The sequence below is a fragment of the Podarcis liolepis genome (assembly GCF_965112155.1).
Source record: "Podarcis liolepis genome assembly, chromosome: 1".
Taxonomy (NCBI): domain Eukaryota; kingdom Metazoa; phylum Chordata; class Lepidosauria; order Squamata; family Lacertidae; genus Podarcis; species Podarcis liolepis.
The window spans coordinates 2,189,099-2,209,605 of record NC_139554.1 but is presented as its reverse complement, the minus strand read 5'-3'; the positions used below and the strand labels follow the sequence as shown (position 1 = coordinate 2,209,605).

The 20,507-nt window shown below is 48.3% G+C and overlaps 1 protein-coding gene across 2 annotated transcripts in view; it reads left to right on the top strand.

The window, feature by feature from the left end:
• MDGA2 (MAM domain containing glycosylphosphatidylinositol anchor 2) overlaps window positions 1–20,507 on the top strand; it is a 409,007-nt gene that overhangs the window by 336,554 nt on the left and 51,946 nt on the right. For both annotated transcript variants that reach the window (XM_083514663.1, XM_083514662.1), the window contains exon 10: window positions 17,893–18,041. In XM_083514663.1, coding sequence (XP_083370789.1) covers window positions 17,893–18,041 — 149 coding nt within the window. The remainder of the gene's footprint in view (window positions 1–17,892; window positions 18,042–20,507) is intronic.

Sequence of the window (20,507 nt, the reverse complement as noted above, 5' to 3'; positions counted from 1 at the left end):
CTGGGAGCGGCCGCCAGGACCGCATAACACTGGTCCTGAAAGACCTACACTGGCTCCCAGTACGTTTCTGAGCACCATTCAAAGTGTTGGTGCTGACCTTGAAAGCCCTAAATGGCCTCGGTCCTGTTATACCTGAAGGAGCGTCTCCACCCCCATCGTTCAGCCCAGACACTGAGTTCCAGCTCTGAGGGCCTTCTGCCGGTTCCCTCCCTGTGAGAAGCCAAGTTACGGGGAACCAGGCAGAGGGCCTTCTCGGTAGTGGCACCCGCCCTGTGGAACACCCTCCCACCAGATGTCAGAGAGATAAACAACTACCTGACATTTAGAAGACATCTGAAGGCAGCCCTGTTTAGGGAAGCTTTTAATGTTTGATGCCTTACTATATTTTAAGATTTTGGTGAAAGCCACCCAGAGTGGCTGGGGAGGCCCAGCCAGATGAGCAGGGTACAAATAATAAATTATTATTATTATTATTATTATTATTATTATTATTATTATTATTACCACCAGTCATGAGGCAACAATGTTGGATGCAACATTTCTTCTGAATGCCAGTTGCTGGAAACCACAGGAGGGGAGTTCCTTTTGCGTTTGCATCCTCCTTGCTGGTTCCCTGCTGGCACGTGGTTGGCCCTGTGAGAGCAGGATGCTGAGCTAGATGGGGCATGGGCCTGATCCACCAGGCTCTTCTGATGTGCCTTGGGGCGAGGAGAAGGAATGTGCAGGAGGAAGCAGGCTTTGCATCATCTCTGGATTGCTTGCCTTGCGCTCCTTTCAGTGATCTGAAAGGAATCCCTTTGACACGGTTGCTTTTGTGCTCAGCTCCACTGCGTTGTCGGAAGCCCAAATTGCCGGTGCAGAGAGGAGCCTCGGGGACCATTAACATCCTTCCTGCTCGCTGGCGAGTCCCTGTTTAATAGCTCTGGCACTCATTGCCCAACGATTTGCCACCCATTACGAGCAAGCGCAGCTCCATCGCTCTCCCCTGAGGTGTACATTAGGCACTTGATCATCTTTCTTTCCTCTTCTCTCCGGTCTGCCTCGGACTGAAGACAGGCGGGAAGGACGGAGAGGCGTTTCAGGAGCCTGATGCAACGGGGAAATGCTCTGGGGCTCCACAAGGCCGACCAGCCACTTGTTGCTCAGGCTGTTCATCATCAACATCATCATCATCATCATCATTTATTTATTATTTATACCCCGCCCATCTGGCTGGGTTTCCCCAGCCACTCTGGGTGGCTTCCAACAAAACACTAAAATATAATAACCTATTAAACATTAAAAGCTTCCCTAAACAGGGCTGCCTTCAGATGTCTTCTAAAAGTCTGGTAGTCATTTTACTCTTTGACATCTGGTGGGAGAGCTTTCCATAGGGCAGGTGCCACCACTGACAAGGCCCTCTGCCTGGTTCCCTGTAACCTCACTTCTCGCAGTGAGGGAACCGCCAGAAGGCCCTCGGAGCTGGACCTCAGTGTCCGGGCAGAACAATGGGGGTGGAGACGCTCCTTCAGGTATACTGGACCGAGGCCGTTTTGGGCTTTCAAGCTCAACACCAACACTTTGAATTGTGCTCGGAAACGTACTGGGAGCCAATGTAGGTCTTTCAAGACTGGTGTTATGTGGGCTCAGTGGCCGCTCCCAGTCACCAGTCTAGCTGCCGCATTCTGGATTAGTTGTAGTTTCTGGGTCACCTTCAAAGGTAGCCCCACATAGAGCGCATTGCAGTAGTCCAAGCGAGAGATAACTAGAGCATGTACCACTCTGGCAAGACAGACTGTGGGCAGGGAGGGTCTCATTCATTCAGAGCAGATTATTCAACCACAATGGGCAGCTGCTGCAACCTGATGTTGTGTCTCCCAGATGTTGTGTGCTACTACTCCCATCAACCAGAATGGAGATTTGGAGTTGTGGCCCGAAACATTTTGTGGAAAACCAAAATGGAGAGAGATGAGTTCTGGAGGCAGCAATGCTCCTGGGTACCAGTTGCTAGAAACCACAGCAAGGGAGAAGGGAGTTGATTTCTGGTCCATCTGATGGGCTTCCCATTAGGGCATCTTCTTGGCAATTGTGAGGACCGGATGCTGGACTAGATGGGTGACTGGTCAGATCCAAAAGGCCCCAAAGGAAGGATGTAACTGTCAACTCCAGGGATATTAATGCCACCCAATTCAGCTTTGAATGAGTCTTCTTCTAGCCTAGTCCCCACATTTCTCTAATGTAGGGATGGAGGATGACAAACCTAGACAGCATCTTAGAAAGCAGAGACATCACCTTGCCGACAAAGGTCCGTATAGTTAAAGCTCTGGTTTTCCCAGTAGTGATGTATGGAAGTGAGAGCTGGACCATAAAGAAGGCTGATTGCCAAAGAATGGATGCTTTTGAATTCTGGCGCTGGAGGAGACTCTGGAGAGTCCCGTGGACTGCAAGAAGAGCAAATCTCTCCATTCTAAAGGAAATCAGCCCTGAGTGCTCACGGGAAGGACAGATCCTGAAGCTGAGACTCCAATACTTTGGCCACCTCATGAGAAGAGAAGACTCCCTGGAAAAGACCCTGGTGCTGGGAAAGATGGAGGGCACAAGGAGAAGGGGGCAACAGAAGACGAGATGGTGGGACAGTGTTCTCAAAGCTACCAGCATGAGTTTGACCAAACTGCGGGAGGCAGTGGAAGACAGGAGTGCCTGGCATGCTCTGGTCCAGGGGGTCACGAAGAGTCGGACAAGACTAAACGACTAAACAATAGGGATGGAGGAAGAATTCAGTTCCATTTCCATGGAAAATCAAACTTACTTAACTTGCGCTTCCTGACACAACATACAGACTGATGCACAAACGCCTCTGGAAATTCGTTTTCTTCCAAAAGTTGCAGTCTTGTTCTCCAGACTAATGTGTACAAGAATGGATTGAAAGGTGCATTTTAAATATATTGGTGGAAATGGATGGCATTAGGGATGCTTGCACAACATTTATCATGAGGACTTTAAAAAATAAGAATCATAAGCCGATCTGAAAATGCACAGAACCAAATTTAAGATTGGGGAGAAATGATAAACTGAGCTTGACATATTTTCCTATTTTCACAGCGCTGGCAGGGTTGAATCAGGGACCCGCTCCCTGTCTCTCAGCTCTTCCCTACAAAGAGAGGTGCAGGATTGGGGCCCATTACCTGCCAATGTCTCATTCTGCCGGTTGGCACCCACTGCATCCAAGGCAGTATGGAACTTCTCATCAACATGACTAGGCAGAGAAAAGTACACAAGGACATGCAAAATCCTTGGATCACTCTTTGTCTTCTGTCTGGGATTGATTCCTGCCTTCATGTTGCAATCCTGGATCTTAGGCTGAACACCTCACTTGGTTTTTTATTGCATTGCGAAAGAAAAAAGAAAAAGGATATTGCAAACCATTGTGCGAAATCTGGGCTCTTATGAGATAACTTGTAGAACAAGGTCTTTAAAACATCACGATTGTGCCCTCTGGCAGACAACTGTTTACAGAGTGGGCTCAGGAGGTTGCAAACAGTCTTGTGTTCTTGTTGAGTGTTTTGTTTTTAAACCATAAGGGCCATTTCCTGTCTGTGGTAGGGCTGAGAGGCTTCAGAACGTGAGATCCTGCTGGGTTAGCCCAGTGGCCCCTCGAGTCACCTACCCTGTCCTCACCAGGGACGACCAAATGCCTGGGGGAACCTGCAAGTGGGATTTGAGCACGAGATAATAATAATAATAATAATAATAATAATAATAATAATAATAATTATTATTATTATTTATACCCCACCCATCTGGGCAGCTTCCAGCAAAATATTAAAATACAATACAGTGGTACCTCTGGTTGCAAACAGGATCCGTTCCGGAAGCTCATTTGCAACATGAAAAGAGCGCATCCCGCAGCGGCGCACGGGCGGGATGAAATTTGCCGCTTCTGCACATGCGCGTGATGTCATTTTGTGCGTCTGTGCATACGCGAACGGCGAAACCTGGAAATAACCCTTTCCAGTACTTCCAAGTCACCACTGGACGTATCCTGAAAGAACATAACATGAAGCGGACGTAACATGAAATATGACTATAATTCATCAAATATTAAAAGCTTCCCTAAATAGGGCTGCCTTCAGATGTCGTCTAAAAGTCAGGTAGTTCTTTATCTCTTTGACATCTGATGGGAGGGCAGTCCACAGGGCGGGCACCAGAAGGCCCTGTGCCTGGTTCCCTGCAACCTCACTTCTTGCAGGGAGGGAACCACCAGAAGGCCCTTGGCACTGAACCTTGGTGTCTGGGCTGAATGATGGGGGTGGAGACGCTCCTTCAGGTCTACTGGACTGAGGCCATTTACGTCTTTAAAGGTCAACACCAGCACTTTGAATTGTGCTCAGAAACGTACTGGGAGCCAATGTAGGTCTTTCAAGACTGGTGTTATGTGGTCTCCCCTCCTGGGGTTTCCGGAAACCGGCATTCAAAAGCATTCCTGCCTCCAACTGTGGAGCCAGAGCAGAGCCATCCCAGCTGTAGCAGCCAATAGGCTTTTCCTCCTCCACCAATTTGCCTCCTTCTCTTTCAAAGACATCTAAGTGGGTGGCCGTCACTGCCTCCTGGGGGAGTAAGTGCTGCCAGGCGCTGTGTGAAAAAGTGCTTTCTTTTATCCATCCTGAACCTTGCAGCAATCGCCTTCAATGGATTTCCACGACTTCTTGCATTACAACAGAGAAAACCCTTTCTGTATCCACTTTCTCCATGATTTTTATAAAGTGCCTCTTCCCTGGCCTTGTTTCTCATTGGAAAAACCACATTCAGAAGGCTTTTGATCTATCCTTAAACAAGTTGCCAACTTTGGGTTCATCTACTTTTTTGTCTGGGTATCTTTCTTTTCTTCTGAGGCCCCTTGCTGTATATTTATTTTTGCAGAAGGACCAAAGTTCGGTGGGAAAGTGTTTATTTTCAGTGCAAATTGTTGCATTTGCAACCTTCAGGTTTTTAGAAGAAAGGTCCGAACAAGACAGCATTAGATAAGGGGAAGGGCCACAGACCGTTAAACTATAAAGCACCTGATTTGCATGAAGAAGGTTTCAGGTTCCATGCCGGGGGCTTGCAACATTCTCTTTCTGGAACCCCCTGGGCAGCTGGTACCCTCAAGTCCACTGAATCCCTCAGAGACATCCGCTGCAAATGATGGCACTGAATTGAATGTGTTTCCTTGTGGGGCCATGAGAACAAATCCCCTGTAATTCTCTCCTGCCTGCCCTGGCCTTCCTGCAAACGGTGATTTGATTATCAGACTGACTCTTAGTTATTAGCTTCCGCTTTTAAGTCCAAATGAAAGTTGGAGGCTATAAACCAGCAGAGTAAATTATAAGTTTCCACAGGAGCCTTAAGGACGGTTCCTGCGATGTTTAAACCTCCCGCAAGGACAGGGAGAACAGAAGTCTCTTTTTTCCTAGCTGTGCCATTCAGGGTGGCCGTTTCAGAGTCCTGCAAGCCATGTATCTGGTTCCTCTTTGAAGCTCTGACCCTCCAACAGGCAAAGTTCAAACCAAGCCATCCCTCACCTTTGATGCTCTGAGGCTCTGGTTCAATTCACACAGCCAGTTTAACACATCAGAGCTCTCACAACGTGACCTTTTGGGTCCGGCTGAGTCACCCGGCAAATGTTCTGTGATGTCTTGGGCACCATGTCGGGACCTTCATGTGCCGCCTCCTCGTTCAGTCGGCAGTTCGGAGAGCCAGCCTATGCAGAGAGAAAAACGTTCTTCCTGGCGTTTGCCGGGCTTTTGAGTTAGAATCATAGAAATCATAGAATCATAAATCATAGAATCATAGAGTTGGAAGAGACCACAAGGGCCATCGAGTCCAACCCCCTGCCAAGCAGGAAACACCATCAGAGTGTCAGCATCGCCCTAGAGCCAGTGCACCAACTGGACTCATGCACCTCAACCCCGACTGGGCTGGGCGAGCTGGGTAGCACTGCCAGAGACCTCCTTCTCGCAGGAACAGGTCACAGTGCTGTGGACTCACAGCTTAGAGCTGAGAGCACCGGATTCACTGTCTCAATAATACAGTCGTTGCGCAGCAGAGTTTTGCAGAGTCTTGCAGAGTATAAACCACTCGGAGAGCAGCTCTGTAGAGTATCTTCCTTTTATTCTATAACTACAACTATGATACAAAACTATATACAGAGCTGAATATTCTGAGCATAAATCAATGCTACACTGAGAGTCTGCAGCTGCTCTTAGCAGCAATCTAATCTCTAGGATCTCTAACACTCTCACTCTCTCCGATACACTGACTGACTGACTCTCTCTCTCACACACACTGATATGTTGCTGGGCACAATAAGTAGATAGGCAGGACACGCCTCCTCTTCTCTGGAGAGTCAGCAGAGACCATCAGGAGATGATCAGGAGATTCTTGGGTATGGGAGGGGTGAAATCTCCTCACAGAGCACTCCTGACATATGGTTGTCAAGCCTCTGCTTAAAGACCTCCAAAGTAGGAGACTCCACCACACTCCTTGGCAGCAAATTCCACTGTCGAACAGCTCTTACTGTCAGGAAGTTCTTCCTAATGTTTAGGTGGAATCTTCTTTCTTGTAGTTTGGATCCATTGCTCCGTGTCCGCTTCTCTGGAGCAGCAGAAAACAACCTTTCTCCCTCCTCTATGTGACATCCTTTTATATATTTGAACATGGCTATCATATCACCCCTTAACCTCCTCTTCTCCAGGCTAAACATGCCCAGCTCCCTTAACCGTTCCTCATGAGGAGTTTATGAGAAACAGCGGTAAATGGGGACATGGTAGAAGTTTATCAGATAATGAGTTGGAAGGGCCCTCTAGTCCAGGGTTCAGCAAACTTACCACGCCTCAGGCCAGTGTCTCCAGCGCTGCTCGTGTGGCAGGCAGGAGGGCGGGGGAGCGCGTGACCATACATGTGCACAGACGCTATTTCCGGCACACTTCCGGGTCGGAGGAGCACCAGAAATAGCTTGGGCGCATGTGTACAGGCCTCCTCCGACCCAGATGTGCACCACAAATAATACTTGTGCATGCGCAAATAACTCTTGCACATGCGCACAAGCTATTTCTGGTGCTCCTCCGAGCCGGAAGTGGGCAGCCATGCAGTGCAGCGCCGGTAAGAGAGGGCGGTGGCAGCGGGGGTCACTGCGGGCCGGATAAACGAGTCCCTCGGGCCTTATCCGGCCCACGAGCCTTAGTTTGGGGACCTCTGCTCTAGTCCAACCCCCCTGCAATGCAGAAATCTTGGCTAAAGCATCCCTGACAGGTGGTTCATCCAACCTCTGCTTAAAACCCTCCAAGGAAGGAGAGTCCACCTTCCCTCCTGGGAGTCCGTTCCACTGCTGAACAGCTCTTACTGTCAGAAAGTGTTTCCAAAAGTTTAGTCGGAATCTCCTTTCTTGCAACTTTGAGCCATTAGTTAGGGTCCTCCGTGTCGGGGGTTCCGTACGACTGAAATGCCTCTCCTCCTCCGGCTGTGTCTTCGGAATCCATCTAGGCTCTACTCCGACGATGATTAACGACCTAAGCCTTTGATGAGGCTTAGGCACGCTCCCCCATCACGCAGAGTATCCAAATAGCAGAAGGAGCCGGGAAATGTGTGCTACATTGCTACGTTTATTCCTAACTATGCAGGACAGAAAAGAATATGCGACTGCTCTCTCTGTGAGAGACACAGAGAGAGAAAAGGCACAAAGAAACAGGAAACCAGTAACATCAACATCCATCTCCCGTGAGACTTCCAGCAGTCTGGAATGTCTGGAATGTCAATAGAGTCTTGTGACTCCAAAAACTGCACAATGGCATAACAGATATCTAACACTCCCCTCCAGAGCAGGAGAAAACATACCCAGCTCTTTCGACCATTCCTCATATGGCTTAGTTTCCAGACCCTTGACCCTCTTGGTCCTCCTCCTCCTCTGCACACCTTCCAGCTTGTCCACATCCTTCTTAAATTGTGGCGCCCAGAACTGGACACGGTATTCCAGGTGTGGTCTGACCAAGGTTGAACAGAGTGGTACTATGACTTCCCTTCAGAGCCGGACCACGCATGAGGCAGGCTGAGGCAACCGCTGCCTCGGGCAGCAGAATACCATAGGGTGGCACCCATTTGAGTGCCCTGCCTGCCCTGCTACCACCACCAGTTGTGGAGAAGCAGAGCCTGAAGTGGTGCCGGTTTCTGGTGAGACCTCAGCAAAATCTCGCCAGATCTCACAGGAACCAACTACTGCTTCACGAGTACTACCGCACAACCCAGGTGAAAGTGTCTGTGCCAGTGGGGCAACGCCATCCCTGCTTCACTTGATCTGGACGTGACACTTCAATTGATGCAACCTACAATGGGATTATTTATTTTTATGCTGCTGGATCGCAACCTTCCACCTCAATCCCAATCTACCATGTCTAGTTTAGGAAATGGGCAGACATGTGCCAGGGTTTTATATTTAATCCTGAGCCGCCACGCCACAATTCTGACTTCAGAGGGCATCCCAGAATAGATAAGGAGAAGGTCTATAGATATATCAAACCAAGCCCACGAGGAGCCAAACTCGAAAGGGATCTTTTGTGGGTTCAGGAAAGCACAATATGGCAGCAAGGAGATGTCTAATTATTTTGCAACAGACACAGCCTGACCAAACTACAGTCTGCAGGAATAACTAAAAGCTGTTCATTAAACCACAGACTATTTAATACTACCGGTTCCTTTATTTTTCAGTTATTAAAGCACTTGATCCGTCAGTGACCCCCACACACCCACGAGCTCCAGTTTAAACAGAAACACACCTGTATCTCTCCTTTCACTTCCATCCTCACACTGACCTCGCCGCCGCTGCCAAATGTCAGGGCAGGATTAAGCCCACCCTGTACATTTCCTCCCGCAGCCAAAACTCTGTTTTAAGTGTTCAAAGCTTCCAGTAAATTAGCGCTGTGGGTCTTTTCAAAGACGCTTTGTCACGTCTATTCGACGCAGCCGATACGCTGATTATAGGGCTTTGTGTCTGCGCAAGGTAAATCGGAAACGTGAGCCTGGCAGGCTGCCTCTCCATCACAGGAGGCTCAGGACGGTAATTAATTTTTGCGTGGTTTGAATGGACTGGGCTCCAAATCCCAGTGGCTCATAAACTGTAAAGGTGCTCCACATGGCCTCTGAGCCTCGCAGGAACATTGTTCAGCTGTGGAGCTCCATCCATCTCTTGAGATAAGGTGGTCGGATGCCTGGGAGATAGAATCATTGAACTGCAGGGCTGGAAGGGACCCCAGGGTCATCTAGTCCAACCCCCCGCAATGCAGGAGTTGCAAGTGAAGAATCCCCAACTGGTGGCCACCAAACCTCCAAGGAACTAGAGTCCATCACCATCTGAGGGAGACTGTTCCACGGTGGAACAGCTCTTGCTGTCAGAAAGTTCTTCCTGATGTTTAGTCAAAAACTCCTTTCTTGTAATTTGAAGCCATGGGTTCGAGTCCTACCGTCCAGAGCAGGAGAGAACAAGCTTGCTTCCTCTTCCATGTGACAGCTTTTAAGATATTTGGATAGATGGCTATGTTGTCACCTCTCCATCTTCTCCAAGGTCAGAAGGCTTTTTCTTCTTGTATCACTTGTAGCCGAGTAAGATTGTCTCCCATGAACACGGTTTTAACAGTGAGTCCGTAAGTGACTGTGGAGGCCAATTCTGGATCCACACATCCTTCTACAGTGGGGACATTGGTTTCCAGGCAGGAGTTGATCCCGGTGTGGATTTGCCAAGCGTGCCTTTCTCTTAGCACGTTTCTCCCTTGCGTCCTGAGTTTGAGTGTCTTCAAAGCCCAGGGCACCTTTGGTCAAGGCTGTTCTCCAACTGGATCACTCACAGGCCAGTGTTTCCCAGCTGTTGGTGTTGATACTACATTTTTTTAGATCTGCTTTGAGAGAGTCTTTAAACCTCTTTTGTTGACCACCAGCATTGCGCTTTCCATTTTAAAGTTTGGAATAGAGTAGTTGCTTTGGAAGACGAGAATCAGGCATCCGCACAACATGACCAGTTGGCTTGTTGCAGGAAATGTACAGAGCGTCATAGAACTGTGGAGTCGGAAGGGACCCAAACGGTCATCTAGTCCAACCCCCTGCCATGCAATGCGATGCACCCTCTGATATTCACACTTCTCTGAATTGCACGGTGCAGTTCTCCAGCCAAGGAATGGGTATGAAAATGGATATCCTAGAGTAGATGTTTCTCTCTGTGTATATAGAAATATGTTCTATTGGGGTAAATTGCTTTGCAGAAAAAAATAAAAAAATGGATCTATTAACCAAAGCTGCCTAGAAAATGTATTTATCAGCAGAAATTCTCATTGTAATGCTGATGAATTTTCATGAGGATTTATAGAAATAGTAATTGCCAAGTTGCTGCAGGAATGCGGGACCGCCTCTCCTGGTCTGCCCCGCGGAGGACCTTAAGGTCCACAAATCACAACACTTTGGAGGTTCCAGGTCGCAAGGTGGTTAGATTGGTTTCAACTAGGGCCAGGGCCTTTTCAGCACTGGCCCCGACTTGGTGGAACGCTCTGTCCCAAGAGACCAGGGCCCTGCGGGACTTGACATCTCTCCGCAGGGCCTGCAAGACAGAGCTGTTCCACCAGGCCTTTGGTTTGGACCATTATGTTTCCCTCCCCTTATGGTTTTGATCTATGGGCTGCTGTAAAGATATCAGGGGGTTGCTCGAGAACAATCAGGCAACTGCCTCCCTGGTCGGCTGTAAAGCCTTGTTATTGGTGCCAAAAAAACCTTTACCATGCAGAGCGCCACTCTTCCGTGGCTCCCTCATTCACTGGCAGAATCTGAGAGTGGGCGGTCCTTAAACCTTCCCCAGCAGAGTAGTTTCTTGACGTCCAATCTGCGCCTCCCCTCTCTGCGCGGAAGCCTACTGCGCAGGGAGGGCGTGGGTAACGGAGGACCTCTCTCCTTCCCGCTTTGCTCAGGCAAGGTGTCCTGGCACCGCCTCGCCTCCTCCGAGTCCTGAAGCTCCTCTCCACTAGAGGCGTGGCTACTCTCCTCCGCTGAGGAGGTGGCTGCTTCCCACGATCTTTGGGGGATCTCTGTAATCCATCCAGCTTTTCCCCTCTCGCCCCTGAACCGATGGCAGTTCCCTGACAGCTACTTTTAAAATGAAGCTGCATTTTAAATTGCATTTTGACCTGGGTTGCTCCGGCCAGGGAGGGCGGGGTATAAATACTATTATTATTATTATTATTATTATTATTATTATTATTATTACTACTACTACTACTACTACTACTACTACTAATACTAGATTGAGAGAAGGGGAAGATTGAGAGAATCTGAAATTAACAGATCTGTCCCTGGTCTCTAGGATAAGCCAGTGACACACATTTTTTCTGCACTGGGAGGCTGAAGCTGGAGTTGGGGAAACAAGATTGCTGGGGTTGGACTAGATGACCTCTGGAGGTCATCTTCAGTTCTTTGATTCTGTGCTGCAGAAAGGCAGATGAGTCTCTGCTCTTTCCCTCTTCATCCAGCAGGGGTCACGTTTGCTTAGTTTTGGCACGGAAGGTTCTGTGGACTTTCCGTTATCTGGGAAAAGGAAAGAGAGGAACAATGGAGAAACTCACTCCACTTCTTAGGATTGCGCCTGCTCCAGAGATCCCACTGTGCCCATCTTAAGTTCCATAATTGTGTAATTAATTGAAGCAGCAAAAAGGGAGAGAGGATCAGTTGGTGCAGGAAGGTGGGGAGTGACTTGCGATGTGAAGAACGGTCTCCTCCAACAGACCCCGGCTGCTTGAAGATGTGAAAATCACCCTTTGCGTATCTAATTCAAACGACGGCATGCCTTCCCCGTTGCACAGACAGAGGAGCGGAATTTGCATCTGCATTATTATCAGCTCTTCATAAAATATATATTGCATAATAAAGGCCAAGCGGGTAATACAAAGCATCTTTCAGGCTGGCTGCAGCCGGCCATAACTCGCAGAGTAAATATTCTGCTTTGTTTAGGATTTATAAACCACAGGCCTTGTAAGGAGAGGAACCAAAACTTGCGAGGGGGTCATGGAATTCGCCCCCCACCCATCTTCAGAACTGCAGTTTGGGGAACAGCCAGGGCCCTAAACCCCACAAGGAGCGTCCAGGAGGCTCGTGGAGTCAAAGAGTTGGAAGGGAACCCCAAAGGTCATCTAGCCCAGCCCCCTGCAGTGCGTGGATCACAGCTAAAGCATCCCTGACAGGCTCCTTGCTACCTAGGTCTGTGCACCTGGGGCAGGTGATGCACTGGAAACCAAACACCTGAAACAGTTGTGTAATGAAGTTTGAGGCTAGACCTACATAAGAAGCTAAGAAGATCGTGCAGGATGAGGCCAATGGCTCATCTAATCCAACACTTATCTCCCAGGGGTCAGCCAGATGCCCCCAATGCGAAACCTGCAAGCAGAACATGAGAACAAGAGCGCTCCCCACCCTCCTGTGGTCACCAGTAACTGGTGTTCAGAAGCATTGAAGAAGAAGAAGAGTTTGGATTTGATATCCCGCTTCATCACTCCCCTTCAGGAGTCTCAAAGTGGCTAACATTCTCCTTTCCCTTCCTCCCCCCCCAACAAACTCTCTGTGAGGTGAGTGGGGCTGAGAGACTCCAGAGAAGTGTGACTGGCCCAAGGTCACCCAGCAGCTGCATGTGGAGGAGCGGAGACGCGAACCTGGTTCACCAGATTACAAGTCTACTGCTCTTAACCACTACACCACACTGGCTCTCAGAACTATGTGAGTTTCTGACATAGAGAACAGGATACTGGACTCAATGGGCCACTGGTCTGATCCATCACACTCCTCTTGCGATCTTGTGCTCTTAGTGGTGATCCCAAAAGGAGCAAATTCTTGAGCAAAACTGTCCTCCCCACAGACTGCCATCTGTGATCATCTGTGATTCCTACTGCAGTGTGATGTGACTGGATACATAAAAACTCTTTTTGGAAATGAAACATTCTCCAGACCCATTAGGTATTATTCAAAACTTCACTTGCAGAACTTTCTTCAAAATGATACAGAAACATCAAATGATGCATCCACAGGACATATGCCAGTCCGAGGCATAAATTCAGCATTTTGCAATATATGAACTAATTCCAACAGTCCTAGAAGCAGAGGCCTGTCTCTCCCCACAATCTGCACTCCAGCCTGAGGCTGTTTTCCTGGAGAGCTGTCTTTCTTCCACGGAGTCTGAGAACAAAGACTCCAGCCACCCCCTTTCCAGGATGGCAGATTTGCAATTCAATACCTCTCATGTGATCTAAGGTTAAACACTCACGCGTTGGCTAGCAGAAAACAATCATTAATTATCCACTCAGTTAAAGCTCAGAGTCCCTTAGAGTTAAACCCTTTCACCCCTACCACTGGCATTCCCATTTCATTAAATATTAAACAATTATCCTTAACAATTGCTTCATTGCAGAGGGAGGGGGGAAAGTTGACCTTTGGGACCCCCTCCCAACTCTGCAGCCCTTTTTATTTTCTTTACAAACTTTGTTGTTGTTGTTTAAAAAACAAGCCACCCAGTTCTACGATATGACGCTGCGATCTCTTCCTCCGAGAATGTGGATGAATGCAAAAATATTCTTTCTTCCCTGAGCCATTTAAGAAAGGGGAGCGTAAACAGTTGTGTCTGCTTTCCCTGCCTCGAATTCTTTGCCAAATTGGTAATTATGAGAACGAGGCTTTGAGACTTGATGCGCCTGATCTTTCCGGGGGAGAAGAAATGCTTCCCTGCCATCTGCCGGAGCGCCGTTCCCCAGTTCATTTCCTCCACCGCACCCTGACAGACTAATCGCTGTGTCTCCCTGTCTCTCTCTGTGTGTGTATTTATGGAAAACGCAGAGAGCGCTAAACGAACGCACAACATATCCATTAAGGCCTTTGGGATGTGGCTGGGCTTTCTGGAGTCCCTGTCTGCACAGGAAGGCTATAGCTCTGTGGCAGAACATCTGCTATGAATGCAGAAGGTCCCGGCGGCATTTCCTCGTAGGGCTGAGAGCATCCCCTGCCCCAACCCCCTGGAGGGATGCTGCCAGTCAGTGCAGGTTATACTAAGCAAAATGAACCAATGGTCTGGCTCATTATAAGGTACTTTCCCACGTCCCGAAGAGGCTTATGTTTCGTGTGTCATCGTCATCATCATCATTTTTAATTTGTATACAGTGGTACCTCGGGTTAAGTACTTAATTCGTTCCGGAGGTCCATTCTTAACCTGAAACTGTTCTTAACCTGAAGCACCACTTTAGGTAATGGGGCCTCCTGCTGCCGCTGCGCCGCCGGAGCAAAATTTTTGTTCTCATCCTGAAGCAAAGTTCTTAACCCGAGGTACTATTTCTGGGTTAGTGGAGTCTGTAACCTGAAGCGTCTGTAACCCAAAGTACCACTGTACCATCTTTCTATCTTACAATACTCAAGGCGGCTTACAAGCTGAAGAAAGAAAAAATGTACAACTTATAACAATCTAATGCAATACAAAAATGTGATAATAAAACATAGCTTTAAAGTAAGCAACCTACATCAGAAAAGTAACATTCAACAATCATTAGAATAGTATAAAATAGAAATATTGACATATAAAAGTTAAACAGAAATCCACTCAACAGTTACAATAAATAATTTCTAAACTATCATCAATAAAACAACGGCAAGCCACAGTACATAAAATAATACAATACAAATTGAGAAGCAGAGACTGGAGGGGGGAGCAAGGCAGGGGGAAGGAGGCCTTGCTTGACAAAGTCTCTCCCCTCACAGTTCTTCCTCCAGGACCAAAACGGGGAGCTGTGTTGCAATAAGCCAGTTGAGACGCTTGAATTTGCCAAGCGTGTCTTCCTCTTAGCACGTTTCTCTCTTGCGTCCTGAGTTCGAGTGTCTTCAAAGCCGACGACACCTTTGGTAAAGGCTGTTCTCCAACTGGAGCGCTCGCAGGCCAGTGTTTCCCAGTTGTCAGTGTTTATACTACATTTTTTAAAGATTTGCCTTGATAGAGTCTTTAAACCTCTTTTGTTGACCACCAGCATGATGCTTTCCATTTTTAAGTTCAGAATAGACGATCATCAGGCATCCGCACAACATGACCAGTCCAACGAAGTTGATGTTGAAGAATCATTGCTTCACCACGGGCAATCTTTACTTCTTTCAGTATACTGGGATTAGTTCGCCTGTCTTCCCAAGTGATGTGCAAAAATTTTCTGAGACACCGTTGATGGAATCTCCCTTGCATCCTGAGTTCGAGTGTCTTCAAAGCCCATGACACCTTTGGTAAATGCTGTTCTCCAAGTGGAGTGCTCACAGGCCAGGGTTTCCCAATTGCTGGTGTTAATACTACAGAACAGAGTAGAATAGAGTAGTTGCTTTGGAAGACGATCATCAGGCATCCACACAACATGACCAGTCCAACAAAGTTGATGTTGAAGAATTGTTGCAGCAATGATTCATTGGAAGTCCACAATTTCCAGCTCTCTCTCACTGCCTCCCTCCCTCCCACACACACACTTGTGTTGCTTTGAGTTCAGCACCGCAATCTCTGTTCCGTATTGATCCTCATGCTCACGGGGCAGGAGAAACCTCTTTGAACTCGAGAGATCCTGCGCTTTTCTCCCCTGCTCTTTGGAAGCGCCGAGCTTGCAGTCGATAACAAAAGCCGTGGAGATGGAAGGTGCTTTGCGAGTGGAATTTTAACTGAAATTCTCCTGGCTGGACTGACAGGCACCCCAGAGCATCTCCTTTCAAGGCAGAGGCCAGCTCTGTCGGGGATCACAACCTAAAAGGGACCACGAATTCCATTTCCTGTGGGAGAAAATATCCTACACTCCACTAATATTGATACATTTCACAATGCAGGGCAGTGTTGCTCTTTGCTGAAATATGTATAAAGGGCTCATTCAGACGTTTATTGTTCATTGATTTATTCAAAGGCCGCTTATCTCCCTCTCTTTGCTCAGAAGGGCTCCTGGAGCACCTTATGTGTCAAGGAATGCAACATGGTCCTTGCCCTCTGTCTAAAATGGCATGGCACAAAAGGAAACAGGGATGGGGAGGGAAGAGGAAAACCAGCGAGCTGAGGCACCAAGCATTAAGATCAGCAAATAAAACCCACTCCATTTTAGAGACAGAATTGTAGAGTTGGAAGGGACCCTGAGGGTCATCTGATTCAACCCCCGCAATACAGCCTTTCTTTATTATGTCTTTTGTGTTGCTATTTTGCATTGTTATGCTGTGATTCGCCCTGTGATCTTTGGATGAAGGGCAGTATAAAAACTGAATAGATAAATAAAATGTGGCATGTGCTCCGTAATGAAATGCAAGAGTCCCTATCTATGCTGGCATTCTGCCGGCTCTGGAAGATGCATCTGGTACGCAGGCTGAGACCCTCCCTGCCCGAGCACTGTCTGGCCAGTGTGGTGCATGCTCTGGTTATCTCCTGCTTGGACTACTGCAATGCGCTCTACGTGGGGCTACCTTTGAAGGTGACCCGGAAACTGCAACTAATCCAGAATGCGGCAGCCAGACTGGTGACTGGGAGCAGCTGCTGAGACCACATAACACCGGTCCTGAAAGACCTACATTGGCTCCCAGTACGTTTCCGAGCACAATTCGAAGTGTTGGTGCTGACCTTTAAAGCCCTAAACGGCCTCAAAGGCCCAGGATACCTGAAGGAGCGTCTCCACCCCCATCGTTCAGCCCAGACACTGAGGTCCAGCGCCGAGGACCTTCTGGCGGTTCCCTTGCTGCGAGAAGCGAGGTTACAGCAAGCCAGACAGAGGGCCTTCTCGGTGGTGGCACCCGCGGAACGCCTGTGGAACGCCCTCCCACCAGATGTCAAAGAGAAAAACAACTACCAGACTTTTAGGAGACATCTGAAGGCAGCCCTGTTCAGGGAAGCTTTTAATATTTAATGCTGTATTGTTTTTAACACTCAATTGGGAGCCACCCAGAGTAGCTGGGGAAACTCAGCCAAATGGGCAGGGTATAAATATATTATTATTATTATTATTATTATTATTATTATTATTATTATTATTATTATCTGTTTACACCATACACCAGCACACCTTCCATCGTTCAACCTGAGCCTCTTGTTTTTAATTGCTGTGGTGTGTTTTTTTAATGGGATTGCTTTACTGTGTATTTTATTTATGAATGTTTATAGTTTGAACTTCATCTGTTAGAAAAACTCATGGCAATGACTACCGATTAGTTTCCGGGACCAATTCAAAGCGCTGGTTTTGACCTATAAAGCCTTAATTGGCCCAGGGCCACAATACCTCAAGGACCACCTCTTCCCATATGAACCCACCCAGACCCTGAAATCATCTTCTGACACCCTCCTTCATGTGCCTCCTCCTCAAGAGGTTCAGAGGGTGGCAACGCGAGAACGGGGCCTTCTCTGCAGTGGCTCCCCATCTGTGGATTGCTCTCCCCAGGGAAGTTTGCCTGGCGCCTTCATTATACACCTTTAGGCGCCAGGCAAAAATGTTCCTTTTTAACCTGGCCTTTCGTTGATTTGATTGACATCCAACACCCTTTTAGAATGTGGCTTGGGGGGGCAGGGGGCCGGTCCACTGTCCCTCAGACATTGTGGGGGCCAGACTATATTTTTTTTGGGGGGGGGAATGAATGAATTCCTATGCCCCACAAATAACCCAGAGATGCATTTCCAATAAAAGCACACATTCTACTGATGTAAAAACACGTTGATTCCTGGACCGTCCGCAGGCTGGATTTAGAAGACGACTGGGCTGGATCCAGCCCCCGGGCCTTAGGTTGCCTGCCCATGATCTAGAAACATGATGTGCCCACACTGTTTGTTTTCTTGCTGCTTTGGCATCGCCTCCTCTCGCCTGACCCTCGTTCCTCTCTTCCCCGCAGGCAAAGCCTATGCACCGGAGTTCTACTACGACACCTACAACCCGCTGTGGCAGAATCGGGCCCGCGTCTACGCCTACAGCCTCGAGTGGACTCAGATGAACCCAGACGCTGTGGACCGCATCCTCACGTACCACCTGGGCATCCGGCAGGTGAGAGGCTCAGGTGCTTCTTCCGAAGCCGGGCGAGGTGCCTTTTCCCAACTCCAATCTCATCTCCTGTTTCAACTCGCTTTTTGTCTCTGTCAATTAGAAGTTTGGGGGGGGCCATGCGCGATGTACAAAAGAGGGTTTTCTATGTGCAAAATGAATTTGCAGCTCTCTGGGTTGCAGAGCTGAACAGGAAGATGAAAGACGTGGTCCCGGTTGAGGCTGGAGGGCTGCAGGAATCTCAGCAAAAAAAAAGGAGAGATGTTTTGCAGCAGAGACGGACACCTGCGGTGTCATCACATCTGCTGCATGAGCTTCACGTTGTGTTTTTTTTTCGCTGGTTGTTGAGGGTGTCGAGGGAAAGGCAGAAGGGGCACAGAACTCTGTCTATGGAGCCCAACATATTTCAAAGGCAACTCTTTTGTCTACAAAGATGGAGAGTTGGTTGTGCCTGAATCTTGTGGTGCAGTTTTCTGACCAAACGCCATGCATACATTTATTAGAGGAAAGCGTCCATACAAATATCCGTTTCAGTGAAAATAACATACCCAAACCTATCATTTTAGGGATAAAATTGTTCTCAGAACGGGGTAGATTTGGGGAAACCACAGAAACAAAACGATATAGAAGGAGAAATCAGTGCTAAAATGCTAATGCATTTTCACAAGGACTTTAAAAAATAATCTGAAAGTGATGTAGAAAGCGGAATGGTCTTTAGGAATTTAATCACCCCACTTTGGCGAAAGCTGGCATCCCTCCCTCCTCGTCGCATCACTTGGGCAAAGGTCAAAGGTTGCATGAGGTCCCTCGCAGGTGCGTGACATAGGATGGCTGTTGAGTTGCACATTTATAATCCCACTATGGAATAGCACATGCATAGGAAGGCTGGCTTCTTCTGCAAAGAAACTGGGTGCATTACCGCAAGATTATTTTCCTAAATTGGACTGCCAACTTACTGCTGGTCACTGGTGTGTAAGACCACTCCCAGGATGTCTTGCAAAGCTTGAGTGGTGATTGAGAGCAGGTAAGAAAAAGTCCTTCTTTGCACAGCACAGAGCTAGACTATGGAACTCTCTCCCACAGGAGGCAGCGATGGCCAAAAACCTCAATGGCTTTAGAAGAGGATTCAGTAAATTAATGGGAGGGGGGGCTATCTCGAGGGCTACCAGCCACAAAGGGCTTCTGCTCTGCCTCCACAGGCAGGGGCAGCAATGGAAACCACGGATGAGAGAAGCTCTGATCCTTATGTTCTGCTTGCGGGCATCTTCTCGGTAACTGTGAGAGCAGGATGCTGGACTAAATGGGCCATTGGGCCTGATCCAGCAGGATCTTCTTATATTCTTAAGGTAAAAGGTAAAGGGACCCCTGACCATTACGTCCAGTCGTGGCCAACTCTGGGGTTACAGTGCTCATCTCACTTTATTGGCCGAGGGAGCCGCTGTCATGTGGCCAGCATGGCTAAGCCGCTTCTGGCGAACCAGAGCAGCGCATGGAAACGTCGTTTACCTTCCCGCCGGAGTGGTACCTATTTATCTACTTGCACTTTGACGTGCTTTCGAACTGCTAGGTTGGCAGGAGCAGGGACCGAGCAACGGGAGCTCACCCTGTCATTGCGGGGATTCGAACCACCGACCTTCTGCTCGGAAGTCCTAGGCTCCGTGGTTTAACCCACAGCGCCACCTGTGTCCCCTATATTCTTAAGGTAGATCCACCTTCAACAACAACAACAACAACAACAACAACAACAACAATAAATTTTATTTATACCCTGCCTTCCCCGGCCAGAGCTGGGCTCAGAGCGGCTAACACCAATAAAATAAAATCACAGTAAAAACATAATAGGGGAAAAAGAGAGGGGGGGGAGAACCAATTTCAAATACAGGTTAAAATGCAATTTAAAATGCAGCCTCATTTTAAATCAAGACCATAAGGGGAGGGCAATGGAAGGGTCAGACTGAGTCCAAACCAAAGGCCAGGCAGAACAGGTGTGTTTCTCTGTTTTCTCCATTGAAATTGCAGGCAGCACTTTCTTTGCGCCTCGCGCCTTTCACTCCCTTTAAGGAGTCTCAAAGCGGCTGACATTCTCCTTTCCCTTCCTCCCCCACAACAAACACTCTGTGAGGTGAGTGGGGCTGAGAGACTTCAGAGAAGTGTGACTGGCCCAAGGTCACCCAGCAGCTGCATGTGGAGGAGCGGGGAATCGAACCCGGTTCACCAGATTACGAGTCTACCGCTCTTAACCACCAAACCACACCAAGAACCCCCCCTCCCATAACACAGTTAAAATGGCATCGGATGTCAATCAGCCAAAGGCCCAGGTTGAAGAGGAACATTTTCACCTGGTGCCTAAAGGTGTATAATGTAGGTGCCTCATGAACCTACCTGGGGAGACCATCTCAGAAATGGAGAGCCACTGCAGAGAAGGCCCCGTTCTCGTGTTGCCACCTTCCTGACCTCTTGTGGAGGAGG